At 41.9% G+C, this 22,789-nt stretch overlaps 1 protein-coding gene across 1 annotated transcript in view; it reads right to left on the bottom strand.

Moving 5' to 3' along the window:
- Positions 1 to 4,054: 4,054 nt before the first annotated feature.
- ODAD2 (outer dynein arm docking complex subunit 2) overlaps positions 4,055 to 22,789 on the bottom strand; it is a 228,434-nt gene continuing 209,699 nt past the window's right edge. The window contains exons 19-20 of the mRNA XM_067030599.1: positions 7,868 to 7,899; positions 4,055 to 4,090 (exon numbers count right to left, since the gene is read on the bottom strand). Coding sequence (XP_066886700.1) covers positions 4,087 to 4,090; positions 7,868 to 7,899 — 36 coding nt within the window. The 3' untranslated portion in view covers positions 4,055 to 4,086. The remainder of the gene's footprint in view (positions 4,091 to 7,867; positions 7,900 to 22,789) is intronic.

Raw genomic sequence — 22,789 nt, 5'->3', positions numbered from 1 at the left:
GCAAGTGAACGCCCACATACCACCTGTCTAAATGTTTAAAAGTTATAAAATCAGCTAAAACACAGTTACATAAAGTATGTTCCATCCTTCTACCTTGACAAATATACCATCAGAAGGAAGAAAGGAAAAGTATGTAAAGTTACGTGTTTGGGTGGGAAGATATCAAAGAGAAATCAGCGTAATTTTTATTGTATGTCCCAGTGTTTTGTTGTTGGACTGCAAATGTTTAGAAGAGTAATAAAATGAAAGAGACATAATTCATAATTTACTATATATTCCATTAGATTGATTTTTTTTGTCTTCATTTCAGCAGAAATCACTAATGTGTCATTATCAATATTCCATCATAAGTTGTGTTCTGAAGGATTACAAATAAAATGTAATCCTACTAAAAGTGTCCAAGATTTGAATATATTTTTATCAATAATGTACATTAATATAAATATAGAAAAAATTAATGTTAAATTTATTTAATACATAGTATTTATAAAGTGCTATTTTTATTCTAAAATATTCAAAGTTACATATACAAATAGAAAAGAAAAATTATAAATAATGAATATAAGATTTTAAATAAAGCTGAAATTTTATTTCATTTTTTGGAAAATAAATTTGAAATATTTTATGCAAATAAAGGTATTTGCTAATGCAGCTGGTTTTCAAGGTGAAGTATTAGCGTTAGATTCATGAATTATTTGTGTAGATCTATAGACTTACCAACCCAGGAGTGATATGAATTGTTTAACATTGCAAAATGTCCCTCTGCTGCCAGGTGCAGCTGTTGCAAAGAGTCGCTACATGTTCAATACCTGCAAAGCCATGCACTGGAGAAGCAAGAAAACAATGCCAGGCCTCCTGGGAAGCGATAGTGCATGAGGAAAGGCTAGTTGCATTCGCGCGATCTGCCAGGTTGATTAATGGTCTTCTCTGCCTGTTCTTGGGAGCAGTGTTCTTACCAGCACAGCCCGGGCCTTTAGGCCATTTGGGTGTGATCGCCTTTGCCTTTGAGGACATACAGCAAGCTACGTGTGGAAGCATTTCCGTGGGTCCTCAGTGGTGCTGGTCGCAAGAGCGGATGTTTGCGTTTAACGTTGCACCGTATCCTGCTGAGCCCTAAATCCCCAGTGACAGAGACATCATACGTTCTTTAAGCTCCGTGTGTGTGCGCGTGCGCGCACGGCTGTGTGACGTAGGGCCTTTAAAAGAAGGGCTCAGGGCAGTGGCCCTTTGCCTTGGTCTAAGAGTGGTACTGGTTTGGGGAATGTTTTAAAATAAGTACTATTTATTGACATACTTTTTACTTATTTTTTTCTTTTAAGTATTAAACTTGGACCCTCTGATGCAACGAAATGAAATCACTCTTAAGGGAGCCTTTCCATGAGTTTTTCCCCTGATGATCCTGCAGTCATTAATACAAACCACAACTTCTGAAGTTGCAGAAAGCAGAGTTATTTTTAAGGCCCTTCTGGGGGTGACATATATTTTTAACAGGGCCAATTATTTAAGAATCATCCTTTAGGAAATAATGTCTTCACTGAGGGTCAGAGGTTTGTACACTTGGGAGAGGTCAGTTTTGCAAAGTCTTTCCTTTGAGTTTCAGCAGGACGAACAAGGAGACAGCTGGTTGTGGGCACTGCCTGTGGCCCTTGGCTACTACTTAACCACCTTGCTCACAGGCACTGTGGGCCCCAGAGAAGGCTTTTTATTTCCTTCAGGGCCATTTTTTTCAGCGTGTAGCCTATGAACCACCTTAAGTAGGAGTGCTTGTTAAAAATACATGTTCCAGATCTCAACTATACATGCTCCAAGTGAGGTTTTCTGAGCTTAGGCCCTATAGTGATACTGACACAGATGCTTCTCAAACCAGGATTTGAGAAAAATTAGTCTAAATCAATGACCCTTAAGCTTGTTTTTATTATACTCCCTTATCATTAAAATACCTTGGGCAGGTGGATCTAATATATAGTCATTTATGTATAAACAGTATCATGTACTATTATGCTAATACATCATGTAAATAGTAAAACACACAAAACAAAGTTTTCTAAAAGGCAAAAATGAAATAAACAGTATTTTTAAATAATTTTGTTTTATCTGTCAATGATACAAAATATTTTTTGCTCCCACCAAAATGTCGCTGTTAATGAATAAATAATTAATAATATGATCAACAGGCTATTTTTAGTGAAAGCAATGTAATTTGAATTGCTTTCTACTTTAAAAAATCTTGATTTAATAATGATATAAAGATTGAGATTCAAGTTCAGGTGAATTAGACACTTGTTTTTAATGTCATCTTTAAAAGAGATGCTTCAGGACAAGCCAGGTTCACAAAGCAGAGGTGGATTTCTGACTGTATTTGTACCTGTTTTCAGTCTTATCGACAAAATCATATAGAGTTTGTCTTTATAAGTCTTCCTTGAGATCCATCAGTTCTTATAAATTTTTCACAAAGTATTACATTTTTACTTTCAAAAATTGACTTTAATAATTTGCTGAAACTCCTTGAGAGATTTTAAAATGGATTTGAAAATTCTGTTTCCACGTTTTTTAAATGTGGTGAGTTTCAATAGGCAATACAGTCATTTTCAGGAACAAAATCACACGGTGATGGGTACGTTTTTTAATCATGTGTGTTTTGGAAAGCAATAACTTTCTCATCGTTGTTAAATGTCATCTTTACCTGAAGGGGGCAGATAAAGAGTGTTTTATGGTTTTTGTTTTTAAATAAAGTAGATGCTCACAGAAAGTCACATTTTCAAAAAGGTGAACAAATTACTGTGGTTTAAGGCTGAAGTTGAGGAGATATTAAGGAAATAGTGAAAATCATGAGACTGCCAAGAAATGGGCAAAGGCTAGATAATGTGAGGCCTCTGTTTCATGCCCAAGACTTTCATTTCTATCCTAGAAAACCGGAGCAATCGTAAATGCCAATCATGGACACCCCATTCACTGTGGAGGGGAACAGGGCCTATGGGATGTTTCTCAGCCCTAGGTGGGTAGATGGTAGAATCCTCGCCGTGAGAGAGAATAGTAACAGTGACCAGAGCTAATCGTAACGGGGCCCTTAGGGGCAGGCACGGTAGGGCTTTCCTGTGTTGCGGCACTTCCTTCATTACTCACACCAGCGTCTCAGACTTTTTATGGATGATGACTCTGAGTTCAGGGTCACGCAGCTGCTGCGTAATGCGTTCCGGAGCCCAGCGAGCGTGGGGCGGGGAGTTACCGTGCTGTCTGGCCGTGGGCTACTCACTGCGGTTCAATCTGCCTTCCCAGTCAGATGGAAGGGGTACTTGAGGGTACCTGGGGGCTGAACGCCACCCACTCAGGAAGCAGACCTCCCTCTCGCTGAAGGTGCCCTCTGCAACCTTCCGTCTACGAACAGAGCAGAGGCTGGAGTATCTGAAACCGTCCGCTGAGCTTGTGGGGCATGGAATTCCTGAGGTCTACAGACTTCTCGGCAGGAATTCTCTGTCTGGTTGTTTTGGATATCATTTGCTTCAGAATGCGTTTCTTTCATTTCTGTGACATATATAGAGATGTAATATTAGTGGCGGGGGCATTTTCTTTGATTGTTATAAATATTAGTTTGTGTTTTCTTGGACCGCTTCCTCCAAAGGAGTCAATGTATACGCATCCATCCTGTTGCAGGCGTTGTGTTGAGTCTTGAGATATAGCGGTTTCAAAGATCTGTCCCTTACTCTCAGGAAAAGTGCAGTCTAGAGAGAAACAGGTAAGTGGGTGTGTAGTTCATACAGCACGTTGACATTGTTTATAGGGACAAATGGCTGTGCACAGACTTGGGAAGACAGAGAATGCTTCCAGAAGGAATGGTTTGCAGTCAGCTGGGTGGAGTGGTGGCCTTCTTTCATTTGTTTATCACGGTACCTGAAAATGGATATCAAGTGCTTTTCTCTTTCACTCCCCACTTTCCGTCCCCATTTCCTCTTCACAAATTTCCTCCTGTCCACACTTCTGTTTATTTTTTTTCTTTCTTTTAGTAAAACAGAATTCCTTTCTTATCATCAGAAGATGTATTATTAGCAGTAAACGCGATGGGGAGGAGCAAATCTTCACCAACAGTCCTTACCTAGGATGAAAAGTTTTCTGTTTAAATTCATCTAAATTTACTACAGTAATCAGTGCCAGGTAACAGAAAGGTCTAAAACTTTAAGGTCATTGAATCAAGGCACTCCTACCCTCAGCACACAATGTTTTTCGTTCTTTGTTTTTTTTTTAATAAAGAAATATGTGTTATTGTTACAAAAGCTGTATATGTGCCTTGAGAAAGCTAGAAAATAAGATAAAAATAAGAAAATGAAAGCACTGGATTCCTACCACTGGAGATTATCTTTAATACCTTTTTGATTACATTTTCAGGTACCACATGTATGAGTGTATGTATGTATGTATTAAGATGAGATAATACTTTGCAGGTTGTTTTATATCCTGATTGTATAGGTTAATGATCTTTACCTCTGCAATTCAAAATTTCGGTTTGTCTAATAGCCATATTTAAATTTCCTCAATTAACCCCAAAATACCCTTTAGAGCTAGTTTGCCCAAATGTGAGTCGAATTCAGGCCCACAGATGGAGCCTAGCTGTTATGTCCCTCGGTTTTCTTCTAATGTAGAATCATCCCCGATTTGTCTTCCCATCACACACTTGACTTGGTGGATAGACCAGACCAAGGATCCCAAAGGACGATTCACCATCTTCATTTGTCTGGGTACCTTCTGGTGCTGTCATTGAACTTCCCCTATTCCCTCTGTTTTCTTATGGTGAAAATTAAGTCTAAACGCTTGCTGGACTCCCGTTGAACGTTTTGACTAGACTCTGCCACAGCTGATGGTTTGTACTTTACTGTGTAGCACGACGGGTGAGACCGTGAGGAGGCCCAGCAGCTGATGGTTCAGCCGTTCACAGGGCTGAATTTGACCACTGCATCAGGGTGATGAAAATCCGATGCCTCCGTGAACTTACACTTAGGGTTTACTCCTGTGGCTAGAAGGAAATCTTTGTGGGGTGACATTGGCAACCTGGGAATGTCAGATTCCCCATAAACCGTGCACTTAGTGCTTTAAACACTAGTCGACTACCCTTGCCTGGGTCAGTAATTTCATTAGGGATTGACAGTGATTAAACTCTAATCCTTCCTTTTCTCTTAATAGGTGGCATACTTCTGTAAAATAAAGCTTTCTCTCATCACGTGAAGTTCTTTTGGGTTTTTTTTTTTTGTTTTTTGGTTACTATGAAATATAGTCTTCGTGGAAACGTAGGATAAATGTTTAATTTTTCCCACTAGATACATGTTATCAAAGGAAGGAGGTGACCTAATAACTGCTTCAAATGATGACATGTAAGTTGGAGGCTGCTTTCTTTTTTTTGAGTATCATTATCTATTCATGGATTTTCAGTGATTCAATCAATGCCCCTGCATCCCTGTAACATTTTTGGTCTAAGAAGTTGTGAGTTGAATAATTCAGTATCAGTTGTTTTACTCTTTGGTGTTTTTCAGATACAGCCTAATCTACAATTTTATGAACATTTTGAAACAATGAGATTGACCAAAGTGAAAATCTCTTTCATTACACATGACGGGTCACGCAGCCCAGAAAATGCCCTCCACCAGGTGTGGTGTCTAATGTTCAGTCTGTCAGCCTCAAGTGATTAAAATTAATTTACTCTTGGAAGATGGGTTCACTGAGACTTAGAGAGAAACACCATTTCAAGAACTGTTCACCTGTACCACCGTCCAGACAAGAAGTTTCTATTCGGGGAATTTTTTAAAACTTTAACACTGAGGCTATTGAACTTTATACTTTTTTCTTTCCTTTTTAAAAAGACGAGTTGCCGAATAGCCAACTGCTGGCTTAATCGCACAGTTCATTACGTAGCACATCCATGGAAAAGAGCTTTATATCTGGCCATTATTCTGCTGTGTAAAGTGATGTTAAACCCAGAAGAAAATGATAATGATAAACGTGTGAGTATGCACACGGACACAGACAGACACACACGCGCACTGAGAGCTGTATTACTAAATTATAGAGTGACCAGTTGTCTCGGTTTTAGCGCTGAAAGTCACGTGTCCCAGTAAACCCTCCAGTCCCAGGCAAAAGGGGATGGTTGGTCACCCGAAAGTTGTCAGAATGAGAAACAGCCTGGCATTCAAGCAACAGATCTCTGATGGATCTTCCTGGTCTTAACTCAAATGTTTAATGAAGGCTTTAATTCAAAAACAAATTGATATGTCAAACTGGCAGGAAAATTACCTTTTAAGTACATATGAATTGTTTGAAATATCAGGAATGCACTAAAAGTGTCTAAAACTGCCAGTATAAAAGGGTCCAAGTATCTAAGTACTTTAGAAGAGGTAATGTAGTTGCCAATATTTTGAATATTTCAGCCAAAGCTTAGAAAATGGAATGGTGTGAGGTAAAATGCGCTTGAGTTGATTTTCACTATGGAATTTTATTTATAGTAAGTACTATTCTATAGAGACTATTCATTGAATGTTAGATTGAAAGGGACCTTGAAAAGTTATAGAGTCTGTTTTCCATATCTAGTCAAGGCCACAATTAGACCATGATGGGATTCTACCCAATATATTTTTTAAATACCCTCAAAGAAGAGAATATTCTATTTTTAATTTTATATCTTACCTGAAATTCTCATGCTTTACAGGAGACTAATCTTTTTCTCTGGTTGATGCTAGTAATTGTGAACAGTAGGGCATCATTCTTTAACAAAAGTTTAGAGATTATTTTTCAATTCTCTCTCAGTATTTTAATTCTAGAAGTTTTTAATTATTTTTCAAAGTGTATTTTCAGACCCTTAGTTACACTTGTGGCTCTCCTCTAAATTCCTGAAGCATAGATGTGGGTGTATTAACCAAGCAGGGCTGCAAGCAGAGGTTTTTCTTTGGGAGAAAACAATTTCTACTTTGTAATACAAGTTTTTATATTTGAATTATAGCGCTCATGAAACTGACATATTTATAATGAACAAAGTACTATATAATAGCCTATTGTTGAAAACCCTTAATAAATTCATGTCTCAAGGAATAAAACTATTGGTTTAATTTATCAGAGTTTAATAGATTTTGTGGGATCTCCAAATGGTTCTGCAGGTAGGACATCTGATTCTTAGGATTTATCACTAAAATCCCATTCTTCATCTCAGGGCCAGAGAGGAGTCCAATCCTGGATGCTTTCTAGTAAAAAAAAGATTTTTTTTTAAAGTGCTTTGAGCCCAGGGCTTCCCTGGTGGCGCAGTGGTTGAGAGTCCGCCTGCGGATGCAGGGGACACGGGTCCGGGAAGATCCCACGTGCCGCGGAGCGGCTGGGCCCGTGAGCCATGGCCGCTGGGCCTGCGCGTCCGGAGCCTGTGCTCCGCAAAGGGAGAGGCCACGGCAGTGAGAGGCCCGCGTACCGCAAAAAAATAAATAAATAAAGTGCTTTGAGCCCATAAAAGGGAAAGAATATGATGCTATGAGACATATGTTTTAATTTTAGTCCCTTTTCTGGTTTCCAGATCTTTGACCTGAGTTATTGCATTTCGTGGGTAGCTTAGGGATTAGAAGTATTTTATTTAGGTGGTTAGTATTTTTGAGATTGAAAGCGCTAACTGAAGTTAGAGGGTATTTGCCACTTGGCAAAGTAGAAGTATTGAAGTGTAGAAGTGTAGAAGAATTCAAAAGCAGTGTCCCCATACTTTAACATGCATGCAAAATCACCTGGAGGGTCTTAGTAAAATCCAGTTCTGGTGCAAAGGTCGCCCAAGCTCTGTATTCCTAACAAACTCCTAGGTGGTGCTGATGGTCCAGGGACTACACTTTGAATAGCAAGATTATAAAGAATTTACCTACAGCCTAATTCAGCCTTTCTTTTCTTAACCTAGAAAAACAAATAGCATACAATGAGATACTATCATTATAGAGAGAGGTGTGGACATGGGTAGGGATGAGAAAAAATACCTTTATAGTACTATTGGTATAGTGAAATATTTGAATTTCTAATTAACACTAATTAATAAGGCTACTGGTAAACTAATGAACAAAACTTGTAAAACTAATTGAGAAAGCTCTTTCTGTAGCACAGTGACTAGAATGTGGCTATAAATCTGAACACTATCTATAATGGCAGCTTAGCCCCTAACTGCTTAGTGTTTTAGTTTGAATTTTTAATCCACACTTTATATGTAGAGTTAGACTTGTTTTATTCCCCTTTAAGGAAATGTATTTTTCTCTATTTTCTATCATGAAAATACCAAATCACTTTCTACAAAGGAACTTCACATACAGAAATTTGGTATTGCAAATACTGTAAACCCAATAAAATTATATATTTTATACCCAAAGTTGGCATTTAGCTCTTTTGAGCCAAGCCCCAATAGCCTTATTTCATGTAGTGCTTACTTCAATTCATGGTCATTTATTAATTCAGCAAAACTTATTTACTGAGCAACTCTTTATTCATTTATTATACTTCTGGAATTTTTTTCCTGATCTGTTAGGATTGTTTGGTTGTGAGTGACAGAAAAAAAACAAATAAAAATAGTTTAAACAAGATAGTAGTTTACATCTTTCTTATATCCAGGAGTCCACCTGGCATTCCAAGACGTCAAAGGTCTAGTAACCTTCTGCCTTGTTGCTTCCCAATGCATGGCTTTCGGTCCTGAGATTATTATCTGGTCCAGAATGGCTGCTGGGGTCTCACCCATTACCACCACATCCCATCCAGAGGGCAGGGAGAACAGGAGATAAAAAAGCCTGCTTCCTCCATTCCCACACCACCTTTCTTTGGCTCCCATAGATGCTATGTCATCGCATGGCCATACTTAGCTGAGGAAGGCTGGGAACTGTAGTCTTTGTTGCAGACGGCCAAATGCCCATCTACAAAATGAGGAGGACAAGGGATCGAGGGGTCAGCAGGCTGAATCTTGTGAATAACGTTTGATTCGGATATTGCCACGCCCACTCATTTACATAATGTCCACTGTTAATCTCTGTGCAGTGGTGGAGCTGAGTAGTTGAGAAAGAGATCATATGGGCCACAAAGTCTAAATCTTTTTTGTCTGGCCCTTTACAGAAAATGTTTGCTGATCCCAGCTGTGAGAGAAAAGGAGGGACAACTTGCAGCCCCTGTTACATTTCTTAGGCGATTGCCCTCTCTTCTCTCATCTTTAGCCAAGTTTAGCTCATTTATAAAATCCAGCAGCCTTTACAAAGTGCTAGGAAGTAGGGTCTGAGTTGCACTTACCATGGTACCGGATGTTAGGAGTAAGGTACCAAGATGTTCCCCCATATTACTGTCTTTTTCTTTATTTTATCAAGGTAAGATTTATAATTGTTCGACATTTGGGTCTTGTATCAGTCTGGCCAAAATTGAGGCAAACAGAATCCACTTTAGCTAGGATAATCAGGAAGGGATTTATCACAGGACATTAAATGACACACAAAATCACTAAGAGCTTAGGGTGGTGAGAAGGGAGGCGCCAAATAAGTAAACTCTAGGTAGATTTTTCAGAAATGACTACGTACACCACAGAGCAGGGCCACCAGAAGGGCTTCTCTCTTGTCCCTGATCCACCACCACTTCTGTGGCACAGTCAGGAAACGCCGTGATTACAAGCCACCACTTCTGCTGGCTCCAGAACTAAGACTCACACAACGAGCATCAGTGGCCTGCTCGGTGCCTCTGACACCCGTGGACCTTGTGTGTGGGCCTTGGAACATGTGCTGACGCTGGCACAAAAAACTTCAGATGTCTCTGGGAGGAGGTCTGCGAGAAAACAGCAGAACTGCACAGGCAGGGCCTCTACCTTACTTCCAAATGCCAGATCTCACACAGGTGCATCTAATTTGTCAAATCTAAATTGCATTTAGAGAATTCAAGCTGCAAGGCAGTCTGGGAAATGTAGATCTCAGTTTTCCAGTGTCTGTAGCGTGTGGAGGCCGACTAGAGAAAGGGTGGAGTGGATGTTGAGCACCAATACTTCATGTTTGTTCGGGAACTAGAACGGAAACTCAGCATTTATATGGGACGGTGTCCTTTTTTCTTGATTCTGACAAGTCAGTATGTGAATCTATCAACAGTCTCCCTCAACTTGATCAAGCCATGAAAGTTTTATATTTTCAGAAGTATACCAAAATCAGGTGATCTTAGATTTGACATAATCATTTTTATTGTTGAACTGGTGCCTTCATACATTTTTTTTTTTTTTTTTTTGCCAGAGAACTTTCTTCATATAAAATGTCCCTTGGAAACATTGTATACAAGTAAATAAATAAATAGCTACTCTCAATGAGGCAGCCACAGGGCCTTGTGGCTGAAGTATTTTGTGTTCCTCGTATATTCCAGATGCTTGCTTATGTCTCCCAGATTTCCTTGCAGTTAGATTGGGACCATGTGACTGCACTGGTTGTTTGGGGGAAGAGAAGTAAATGTCTATGGTATGAAGCCGCTAAGACCCTGTGTTGTCACAACAGAGCCTGTCTCTCTTGACACAGTGGGCCTGGGGTCCTGCAGTCACCACCTGTCTCTACTGCCTCTCTCCCTGGTCCTACCCAACTCCACACAGCTATTTCTGGGAAGCACAGTTTGTAAACCATAGGCTTTTAAAATATATATATAAATTTATTATTTTATTTATTTATTTATTTTTGGCTGTGTTGGGTCTTCGTTGCTGCACACGGGCTTTTCTCTAGTTGCAGCGAGTGGGGGCTACTCTTCGTTGCGGTGCGCGGGCTTCTCATTGCGGTGGCTTCTCTTGTTGAGGAGCACGGGCTCAGTAGTTGTGGCGCACGGGCTTAGTTGCTCCGCGGCATGTGGGATTTTCCCGGACCAGGGCTCGAACCTGTGTCCCCTGCCTTGGCAGATAGATTCTTAACCACTGTGCCACCAGGGAAGTCCCAACCATAGGTTTTTAACATGCCCTCTCCTCTGGTTTTGGGATGTAAAAAGCTATAAAAAATGAATATTACAAGTAGAGATAAATCCTGGAACAACAGAAGGGGGTGGGGAGGGCAGGTTCTGATTCCCTATTGCACTTCGGAGAGAATTTATGTTTTACATGTGGAACTTCCACTGCTCAGAAAGAGTGTAAAAACCATAGTTTTCAGATTTTTAATGTATTATGTATGGAATCCCATTTCTTTTTCTGGAGAGAACACTGTCAAAGTGATATAATTTGCTCTCATTTGAGTCCAACTTTTCCATAGGAACAATGTTAATATAGAGACTAAGGTTGCTCAGTAAAAGCCCAATTTCTGAAATAAAAATTACTACAGGTACAATGTTTAACCAGATAGAAATAGTATAATTGATTAGAATATCAAAATAAAGTCATATTATTCAAATAAATGGGAAGATGTATTAGCCAAATCATAACACGTTTTATTTAATAAGGAACATGATTCTGGAACTAACCCATCAGCCCATGAGAAACAATCTCAACAAATAGGTCACAAAAGTCAGAAGGGCTTCTCAGAAAGACTGACAGACCTTTGGACTTGGAAGCTTAGGTCACAGACCCACTACATAACTCATGCAGGGATCTGATGACTTTCTTCTCATCAAACATAACCCTGTAATACCCTTAGGCATCCGAGATCACGCACTTGATCTTCCTGATACATCAGAGGTCGGACTACGTCTCCGTCCGCGTCGTGGGGACTCGTGGTGGTCTCGCACGCCTGGAGGGTCAGGAGCAAAAGTGTGAGTGGACCGAGTGCAGCTCTCTCTGCCGTAATGGTGCGAGCATCTGATCCATCCAGGCCTCAGCTCAGAGAGCCCCTCCCTGACCACCTGGGCCGAAACACTACGCCCTTCTCCCCAGCACTTCCCAGGCCCCGCTGTACCTTCTTTTCTTCATATCGCTTACCACTGACTGAAATTAGGTTGTCTTTGTCCTGCTTTTCCGGGAGGGAGCGTGTGAGCTCCGGGACGGAGAGCTTTCACTTAACATAAGTATGTCTCCAACAGAGCCGTGGCCTGGTACCTAGTAAGGCACTCGGTATTGTTTAGGTTTCCCTGGAGACTCGATCTCAAATATCATCTGAGCCGTGCAGTTCTCTCAGTTGTATTCCTCAGTTATTTCACAGGGGCCCTACTGATGGGCGGGGAGGTGTGGCGTGAGGGAAGCATCCTTGACCTTCTGGGATGAGGTCTCAGTGCTCAGTAGCCTGTGCCCCTGGGCCGTGACCTCCGCATATGCTGCTGCATGGCCTCCCCTGACCCTGTCTCCCTACCTTAGGTGGACAGGATTTCGAGAATGGAAGAGAGTTGGGTGTTTCCCTTCCTCTAGGTCAGTCAGGCTCCGATATAACCTCTGTAGCTAAGACTCTTGAAAAGTAGTTTCTCTTGAGGTCAGGACAGATGCACTGGGCATATTTAGAATGGCTGTTCTCTCCTCCCCCATGCCAGAAACAGGAGGGGAACTCCCTCTGGTATTTATTGTGAGAACCTGTGGGTAAAACCCAAGGCCCAACCCCACAAGGCAGGACCCTGCCCCCTTCTCCCCCGAACCTCCAGAGTTTGTAATTTTCAAACTTGTCCACATGGAGCCTCCAGCAACTTGTCAGTTACAGTTTAGGTTTCCTGCCATTGCACTGGTTCCCAAGGACATTTCCCCTGGTGGCATCCACCCATCTGTCTGCAATTTTGGAGGTTTGCCCCGTGACCTCAGTTCTCTGATAGATTCTGTTTGTTCAGCTTTTTTCTTTTGAGTCGATGGGAGAGATGACTTCCAAGCTCCTTACTTGCTGGGCTGGAAACTGGAAGTCCTTCGATTTTTTTTACAAATTAGTTGAATAAATGCTGTAGGAATGGACAGCTATTGGTTGCTTCACTACACGTTGCTCTAGTTTTGCAAATCTGAACTGTATTTTATCAATCACAACGTAATTGTACAGGAAGAGATGCATGTTCATACCAGCGAAAGGTGCTTCTTAAACACGATGATGACCCCCTATGATCGACTATTTTACCAGATTGTTTGCATGACACAGAAAGCAGCATGTGTAAGTTATAGTACCCATTTTAGTCAATGACTCCCTAAACTAAAAGCGACATATTCTACATGTATTGATCATGCTGGGTCCTCCTGTGTTTGGCTGCTGCAGTGTTGTTCCGTCCAAGTGCTTGAAATGGGCTCAGCTCCTTGTCCACACTTCAGCCTGAAGAAAGAGAAAATCTAGAGGACAGGCAATCTTCCTGTAAGCGATGCAGAACTTGCACAACCACCTCTGCTCACCTCTGCTGACGCAAACTTAGTCCCATGGCCAACTAACTGTGAGGGAGGGTGGTAAATGTAGTCTCCAGCTGTGTGGCTGGATATCAGGAGGATGGACTGAGGATGAATTAACGATATCCTCTAGCACCGCGTGACCCTGTGCCTGTGGAGAACATAGCCTTGCTTAGAAGTTTTAAAATGCATTTTGAAGTCCAACAAAAGTACCTGTGTTTATAGGTGATAGCAATATTAGTAACTTTCTCTTCTTAAAAGTATGTTCAAATGAACATCTTCCACTAAATACACAGAAGACACTCTGGAAAATGCACTTTAGTGATTTTGTGGAGTTTCAAAGACTAATCAGTATGTAATCTGGATGCTTGCTGTCTAGTTAGGAAATACTGCATGTGATCGAAATGTGAAGTGTGTGTGTGTGTGTGTGTGTGTGTGTGTGTGTGTGTGTGTGTGTGTGTGTTTGGGGGCACATGGTTTCAGATGAATCCGTTTTAACATAGTGTTCCATCTGAAGAAATATATAGTGCAGTGGCCCAAAGTAACTTAAAAGGAATTTTAATATTTTATGTGCATTTCTAAAGAAATGTTCAGGAGATCTGTGTTATAACCCACACAATTGTCTTAAGATATTATCTGTCGTCCACACCTCTTTCATTCTCTGCATGTTCCCGACGTCCACCTTTTATGGCTTCTGTCTTCGACCTCCTGCTCTCACATGTGGCTCCTTCTTATTTAGATCCGTTTAGAATTGAGCTTCTTTTCATAGTTTCATTTCTGCTTTGCTCATCACCTGGACTGTCCTCAAGAATGAGCCCAGGGCTGACCCGGGAAGCAAAACCCCTGCCCTGTTCTTCATGCATCTCTGTCTCCTAATTTTGCATCACAGAAATACCAAGAACTAGACTGGCACAGAAAGGGTGCCTGAGATGGGGGTGGGGGGGTGTCTGCACAGACGGAACAAGCAGGCTGTGAACGCTTATGCGTTAAAACGCCTTGTTTCCACCATACATGTGTTATTAAGAGCTCTCGTGAGGATAGTGTGGACGGCTATGACTGCAGAAGAGATGGCAAGTCTCTCCGTGTAAAAATAGTCTCAGAGCTGGGTTTGTACAGGTGTCCCACCTGACGGCAGAGCTGAACAAATGAATGCTCACGGTGGGCTTCGGAACTCTAATCTGTAAAGCGCAAAGAGAAGGGAAGGGAACTAAAGACCTGTGAGCACTTACTCAAGTATTGTGTTAAGCTCTTTAAACAGTGTCGTGTCATTTAAACCCCCCATTAACCCTGCGGATCAGTGTTCTCAGCCTGGAGACCTACAGACCGTATTCTTGCTATTTCAGGAGTGGTGAGGTTTTAAAATGCTTGTGTGTTCCCATCGAAAATAATATCAAAATGTTTAACACGATGTAGTGCAAATGCCTGACAATAAGCTCTTTGAACGTAAGTGCCTGACGTTAAGCTTTTGATCACAGAAGCGTCCATTTCAAAGACATCGTCTCCTGTAAATAGATTGCCAGCTGTGTGACACGGTTAGTAGCTAAACAACTAGATGAGGAACTAGGCTGACCCCCTTCCCGTGAAGTTCCCCTTTTACAAAGTCCTGGGTAATCTCGATAACTGACTGCTGGAGCGAACCCACTCTTCCCTCCTGCACCCTAATTCCCACCTCATGTTTTAAATTTGCCAATAAAAAATGAACCCATAAAGCCCCAGGCACCCACCCTGAGACCCCAGTAAAGGCGGAGCCACAGGTGCACGCGGCCTCTCTCTCTACCCGTGACCTTGCCGTGTGGCTCCCTACCCACCAGAACCTGAGGAATAAACCGTGTTTTTCCCAGTGCCCTGATGCTTGTTGCTGAGGTACATCTTGCAATCATAATCAGAATGACAAGGGCTGGTCCAGTCACTACGTTGGCTCTCATTGGTAAATGTCTGGGGACCTTGCCATAGGTAATGTGGGCCCTGGTGAATGCCCTCTGGCGATCCTGGGGATAGCATCACTGTCAACAGGACGAGACCAACACAAAGCCCACAAGCATATTCTGGACCATCAGGAGGACTTATTTTATCATCCAACACATATAGCCAAAGAGTCACACAGTATCTCAGTGTGCTACTTTAATTGAGGTAGACTGATGAGAAGGGCACAGAGGCAGACTTAATAAATGACACAAGTATGCCAAGTAGAGGCCAAAAGATCTCATATCGTATGAAAGGAATGGTGGCTTTGCAGGAGTTTAGATTCAGAATAGGGCTAAGAGATTTGAGTCACCACCTGGCATGTGGTAGCAAAGCCATATTCTAAAGGACACGCATCACGGCAGTACCATGTTAATAGCTGGGTACAAACAAGACAATACCATCACCCCGTTAATGCCGTTTCTTTGAGTTTTGTTGTTTTTATGAGTATTGTAACAAATTTACCAATTTGTGTTGATTTATATCAGGGTGGGAAATTGGATTATTCTTCCCAACTTTTCAGTCCTTCTCTATTGTTATTACACAGCCAGGGGTATGTCCTGTGCCTTTGCAGTACCTTCCACCAGAGAAGACAGAATGTTATAGGAGGCTGGGGAAAAAGCAACCTGTATTATGTGGCAGTGAAACATTGGCAAAACTGTCACTTTCTTATTTTTTTTAGATATTTTTTTAAAAATGAGATCTTTTATTCATAGTTTTTATTTATATAGTTTAATGCTATATAGTAGGGCATAGGAGTTTATAAGAACTGTTATATATATATATATATTTTTGGCTGTGTTGGGTCTTTGTTGCTGCACACGAGCTTTGTCTAGTTGCGGTGAGCGGGGTCTACTCTTAGTTGTGGTGCGCGGGCTTCTCTTTGCGATAGCTTCTCTTGTTGCAGAGCATGGGCTCTACGTGCGTGGGCTTCAGTAGTTGTGGCTTGCGGGCTCAGAAGTTGTGGCTTGCGGGCTCAGTAGTTGTGGCTTGTGGGCTCAGTAGTTGTGGCTTGTGGGCTCTAGAGCGCAGGCTCAGTAGCTGTGGTGCACGAACTTAGCTGCTCCGCGGCATGTGGGATCTTCCCGGACCAGGGCTCGAAACTGTGTCCCCTGCATTAGCAGGCGGATTCTTAACCACTGCACCACCAGCGAATTCCCAAAGATTTTTCTACTATACACCTTACTGCTGCTTTTTATTAGCTTTAAGTAACTTCCCTTTTGTTTAGGTGATTATTAAATTAAAATTTGACATAAGGGCATACAGAGATCAAAGCAAAGACAAAAAAATGTTTTCCAAAAGGAAAGATAGAAAGGACAAAGATAAACTGCCAGATTCAAATGATGAGACCTGGCAGAGTAGCTATAAGCAAAACCTAGAGTTCTCCAAATCCTGTCAGATCTTTTCACCATCAGAGGACTGTGTCTCATGTGTCTCGACTCTTAGCAGCTAAGAACTGCTTTCAGAATACTTCACAACCTGTGACCGTTCACCCGTTTCAACGCGAACATCACAGTGTGCAGCCTGAGAAAGGCCGCGCTGCAGGCAGCGTGGAGTGGGGCCTGGAAACCAAAGGGCAGGTTCTCTTAACGTTCAAGAGAGATTCTCTTGTTTAAGTTTTCCTCATTGGAGCATAATTTGAGTAGTTTCAGATGTGAATCGCATCAGGAAGGGGGGAAAACGCCTCTAGAGTGTTATTTTTTCACATGGCTTGGTGCTAACAGGCCCTTTTAAACGTGGAAGAAACTCATAAGGTCCTTGGGATAGTTTTTCATACACTGTGTGTTCGGAACCCTGTCGTCAGTCAGGCCGTGGTGAGAGTCTTTGCTTCCTTAAATCATTGCCTCTTAGGGTGAGGAGAGACCCTAAACGCCACACGTGTGTCAGCAGCCCCAGGTCCGCCCTGTCTGTCTTGGGGGACCTGCGGTGAGTACACGGAGGTGAGTTGATAACAAGAATGTGTTGTTGATGAGCATTGCTTCCTCAAGGAAAGCTGGGGGAGTGCTCAGCAGTGAAAAGAAGAACTGGGGAAACTCATAAGAAAAGGGGGAGGTTAAATCTCTCCCCCAACCACTGATACCCAATTTCTGTCACTTGAGAAAACTCCTTCTTTATTTCTGAAACATCTCAAAAGATGCCCACTTCTTAATTTACTGGTCATCTCTTGGGAAAAGAAATCCCCACTTTCGCAGGACACCCTGGGACACAGTTGCCCTGGAAGCAGTTTTCAATGAGAAGGACAGTTACCCCATGGACTGGGGGTCTCTTTCAGGAGGAAAAGCACAAGCACCGTGGTTCAGGCTTGGGAGGTGAAACTCCTTCCAGAGGCCGCCCTTCGCAGCTCACTCACTGTCCTGGGAAGGTCCCCCTGAAGTTTGGAGTTTCTCTCCGCGAGTCCCCTGTCCTGGCCCCTTGTCACTGATGGCCTCTGGGACAGAGAGCAAGGGCAGGCTTTGTTCTGCAACATCCTCAGGAAAATAACACTTCAGCCCCTCAAACCAACATCGATAAAAATCAAGGATTTTTTTTGGACAAAACTGAGACTCCCACAGATGCTTTAATTATTGATTAATGGATTGATTGCTCTTTCCATGACCACAGGTGCGGCCACCCCTCCATCTCTGCCTCTTCTACCTTCCCCCACTCTTTTCTGCAAGTGCTAGTTCAGTTCTTCGTGTCACGGGAACAGAGACACAGAAAAGGAGTGTCGCTGGGAGTTTGGGAAGGAGGGAGGTATCAATCGTCTTCTCGGTGTAGTTTTTGCAGTAGACTTTCTTTAAAACCCACGTCACGTTGAGCTTCTAAGATGTTTGAAACAAACTGATAGGAGTAAAATCGATGTAAACATGCATTTTGACAATTTTAAAACATATTTGAGTGAAATATCACAATATTCTCAAAAGCTTCAAACTACATGTCTAATATTTTTTACTGAATTAGGCTTTGTTTTCTCTGATCTAAAGTTAGATGTGAAGTGATTACAATAACTGTTAGATACTTGACAAAATGTGGCTTATCTCTGAGGCATAAATCTGAAATTAACCCTGAAAACGGATATAGTTCTGCCTTATGTGGGACACTGTACAGATCTTTGTCTTTAGTAATTCATTTTGGTAGATATATTAGGTTCTTTTTGTTTTAAAATTCTTTCAAAATTATTCTTTACCAAGTATTTTAACTAATTTATTTTTATTAAAAATAAAACTTTATCGAAAAAAAGACAAGAAAATTCCCCACACAACCAGGTAGGATGAAAGAAAGAAAGGAAAAGAAAAGAGGAAACAGGAAGGGACCAGTTCCCCTGGTGGGGAGCTAAAGGTGAGGAGAAGTCTCCACGTCCAGAGGAGCCCCTCTCGGTGCGGATATCAGCTGGGGCAGAAAAGGGCCTTTGGGGGCTCAGAGGAGAGCACAGCAGGTGGTCTTTGGAAGGCAGGACAGAGTAAGGGCTGCACACGAGGTCCCTGCCACAGCCCTGCTCTCCCCAGCCTGAGTCGTGTGTCTCCTGGTGCGGAGGGGCCAGGGGCTGCAGAGTGGGGTTTGCAGAGCGAGCCCAGGGAGGGGACAGCTGCTGGCTGTGAAGAGACAGCCTGAGGAGTAAGGAGCCCCATGACTGGGAAAGTTCTTGGAAGAAGCCCGGGACCACAGAACCAGGGCGCCATTGTTGAGAGGTACGCAAGGAGCGGGGAGGCCCTAGCAAACCCCTGCCAGCCCACTGGCCCCTGCATCCGTGGGCTCTGGAGGGGGTCCCACCAGAGCGAGCGTGTCCCAGTCCGCTGCAGCTTTCTGCCGGGCTCTGCCGCTGCAGGCAGTCTGCGGACGCCCCAGTCGTGGCCGCCATATCCCTCCCCAGCCTGAGCGAGTACGTGCCCCAGTCGGCCGCTGCTTTCAGCCCCTCTCACCGGAGGACGGCCCACACGAAGAGGCAAGACTAAAGCCGAGCCCCAGGGGCTGTGCGACTAGGGAAGAGGAACGGAAATCTCTCTGCGAAGCTGCACAAGCCACGGGTTGAATCCCCGTGGTCGGCTTGGTGAATCCTGCGTTTGTGGAATGTCGGAACGGACAACGAGTGTCCCCACAACTGAAACCAGCCTAGCTTTAGCGGCAGGGGACGCTGGGGGCAAGTACATGCAGGAGTTGGGCCAGGTCAGAGCCTGAGCTGCCGCCACAGGGCCCACGGTGGGTGCAGAGCCCGGCCTAGAGGTATTGAAGGGCCTCCTGGGCAGGCGGGGACTGACTGTGGCTCACTGTGGGAGCAAGAACACTGACAGAGGAGGCGCCAGGGAAATATTAGTATTACAATTTTTTGTTGTTTTTTGTTTCATTTTGTTCTGTTGTTGTTTGGGGGGTGTTATTATTATTTATTTTCTTTTAAAAATTATTAATATATTTTAATTTTTCTATTTTTACTTTATGATTTTGTGGTTTTTTTCTTGTTTTTGTTTTTGTTCTTTGTTTTGCTTTTTGTTTGTTTTTGATCATTTTTGTGTGTTTGTTTTATGCTTTCTTTGCTTTTTTAGTTTGCTGCCTATTTTTGTTTTGTTTTTGTTACTTTGGTTTTTATTGTTTCTCTTTGTTTTTGAATTCTTTTGTTTGGTTCTCTTGTTTTTTTTCTTTATTTCTTTTTTGTTGTTGTTTTTGTTATTTTGGTTTGGTTTTGGTTTTATCATTTGCCTTCGGTTTTGTTTGTTGATTTGATTTTTTTCTCTCTCTCTCACTCTCTCTTTTTTATTTAGTGGACACACAGCTTGTAGGATCTTGGCTCCCCAGCCCAGGGTCGGGCCTGAGCCTCTGGGGTAAAAACACCAAGTCCGAGACACTAGACCACCAGAGAATTCCTGGGCACAGGGAATGTTAATTAGCATGAGCTCTCCTGGAGATGTCCATCTCAACACCAAGACCTAGCTCCACCCAACTGCCTGCAGGCTCCAGTGCTGGACACCTCATGCCAAACAACCAGTAAGACAGGAACACAGCTCCGCCCATCAGCAGACAGGCTGCCTAAAGTCATAATAAGCTCACAGATACCCAAAAACACACCACCTGACACAGCCCTGCCCACCAAAGGGAAAAGACTCAGCTCCACCCACCAGAGTGTAGGCACCAGTCCCTCCCACCAGGAAGCCTACACAAGCCCCTGGACCAACCTCACCCACTAGGGGGCAGACACCAGAAGCAAGAGGAACCCTGCAGCCTGCTGAAAGAAAACTACAAGCACAGTAAGTTAAACAAAATGAGAAGACAGAGAAATACATTGCTGACGAAGGAGCAAGGTAGAAACCCACAAGACCAAATAAATGAAGAGTAAATAGGCAACCTATCTGAAAAACAATTTAGAGTAATGATAGTAAAGATGATCCAAGATCTCAGAAATAGAATGGAGGCACAGATCAAGAAGATACAAGAAATGTTTAGCAAGGACCTAGAAGAACTAAAGAACAAACAAACAGTGATGAATAACACAATAACTGAAATGGAAAATACACTAGAAGGAATCACTAGCAGAATAACTGAGGCAGAAGAACAGATAAGTGAGCTGGAAGATAGAATGGTGGAAATAACTGGCAAGAAGAATAAAGAGAAAAGAATGAAAAGAAATGAGTACAGTCTCAGAGACCCCTGGGACAACATTAAATGCACCAACGTTCAAATTTTGGGGTCCCAGAAGAACAAGAGAAAAAGAAAGGATCTGAGAAAATATTGGAAGAGATTATAGTCGAAAATTTCCCTAATACGGGAAAGGAAATAGTCACCCAAGTCCAGGAAGCGCAGGCAGTGTGCACTTCAGGATAACCCAAGGAGAAACACACCAAGACACACATTAATCAAAATAACAAAAATTAAATACAAAGAAAAAATAGTAAAAAGCAGCAAGGGAAAGAAGCAACAAATAAAAGGGAATCCCCATAAGGTTAACAGCTGATTTGTCAGCAGAAACACTGCAGGTCAGAAGGGAGTCACAGGATATATTTAAAGTGATAAAAGGGAAAAACCTACAACCAAGATTACTCTACCTAGCAAGGATATCATTCAGATTCAACAGAGAAATCAAAAGCTTTACAGACAAGCAAAAGTTAAGAGGATTCAGCACCAACCAAACCAGCTTTTTAACAAATGCTAAAGGAACTTTTCTAGGCCAGAAACGCAAGAGAAGAAAAAGACCTGCAAAAAACAAACCCCAAACAATAAAGAAGATGGTAATAGGAACATACATATCAATAATTACCTTAAATGTAAATGGATTAAATGCTCCAACCAAGACACAGACTGGCTGAATGGATACAAAAACAGGACCCATATATATGCTGTCTACAAGAGACCCACTTCAGACCTAGGGACACATTCAGACTGAAAGTGAGGGGATGGAAAAAGATATTCCATACAATTGGAAATCAAAAGAAAGCTGTAGTAACAATACTCAGACAAAGTAGACTTTAAAATAAAGACTATTACAAGAGACAAGGAAGGACACTACATGATGATCAAGGGATCAATCCAAGAAGAAGATAAAACAATTCTAAATATTTATGCACCCAACATGCAAGTACCTCAATACATAAGGCAAATGCTAACAGCTATAAAAGGGGAAATCGACAGTAACACAATATTAGTAGGGGACTTTAACACCCCACTTACACCAATGGACAGATCATCCAGACAGAAAATAAGGAAACAGAAACCTTAGATTACACATTAGACCACATAGATTTAATTGCTATTTATAGGACATTCCATCTGAAAGCAGCAAATACACTTTCTTCTCAAGCGTACATGGAACATTCCCCAGGCTACATCCCATCTTGGGTCCCAAATCAAGCCTTGCTAAATTTAAGAAAATTGAAATTGTATTAAGCATCTTTTCCAACCACAACGCTATAAGATTAGAAATCAATTACAGGGGAAAAAACTGTAAAAAACACAAACACATGGAGGCTATACAAAATGCTACCAAATAACCAATGGATCACTGAAGAAATCAAAGAGGAAATCAAAAACTACCTAGAAACAAATGACAATGAAAACACGACGACCCAAAACCTATGGGATTCAGCAAAAGCAGTTCTAAGAGTTTGAATTTATAGCGATTCAAACTCACCTCAAGAAATAAGAAAAATCTTAAATAAACAACCTAACCTTACACCTAAAACAACTAGAGAAAGAAGAACAAATCAAACCCAAAGTTAGTCGAAGAAAAGAAATCATAAAGATCAGAGCAGAAATAAATGAAACAGAAATGAAGAAAACAATAGCAAAGATCAATGAAACTAAAAGCTGGTTCTTTGAGAAGATAAACAAAATTGATAAATCTTTAACCAGACTATCAAGTAAAAGGAGAGGGTTCAAGTCAATAAAATTAGAAATGAAAAAGGAGGTTACAAATGACACTGCAGAAACAGAAAGGATCATAAGAGGCTACTAGAAGCAACTCTATGCCAATAAAGTCGGCAACCTGGAAGAAATGGGCAAATTCTTAGAAAGGTACAAACTTCCAAGACTGAACCAGGAAGAAATAGAAACTGTGAGAAGACCAATCACAAGTAATGAAATTGAAACAGTGATTCAAAATCTTCCAACAAACAA

This window comes from Kogia breviceps, chromosome 3 (genome assembly GCF_026419965.1).
Source record: "Kogia breviceps isolate mKogBre1 chromosome 3, mKogBre1 haplotype 1, whole genome shotgun sequence".
NCBI lineage: Eukaryota > Metazoa > Chordata > Mammalia > Artiodactyla > Physeteridae > Kogia > Kogia breviceps.
The sequence above is the reverse complement of the archived record's forward strand: the minus strand, read 5'-3'. Positions and strand labels throughout refer to the sequence as shown.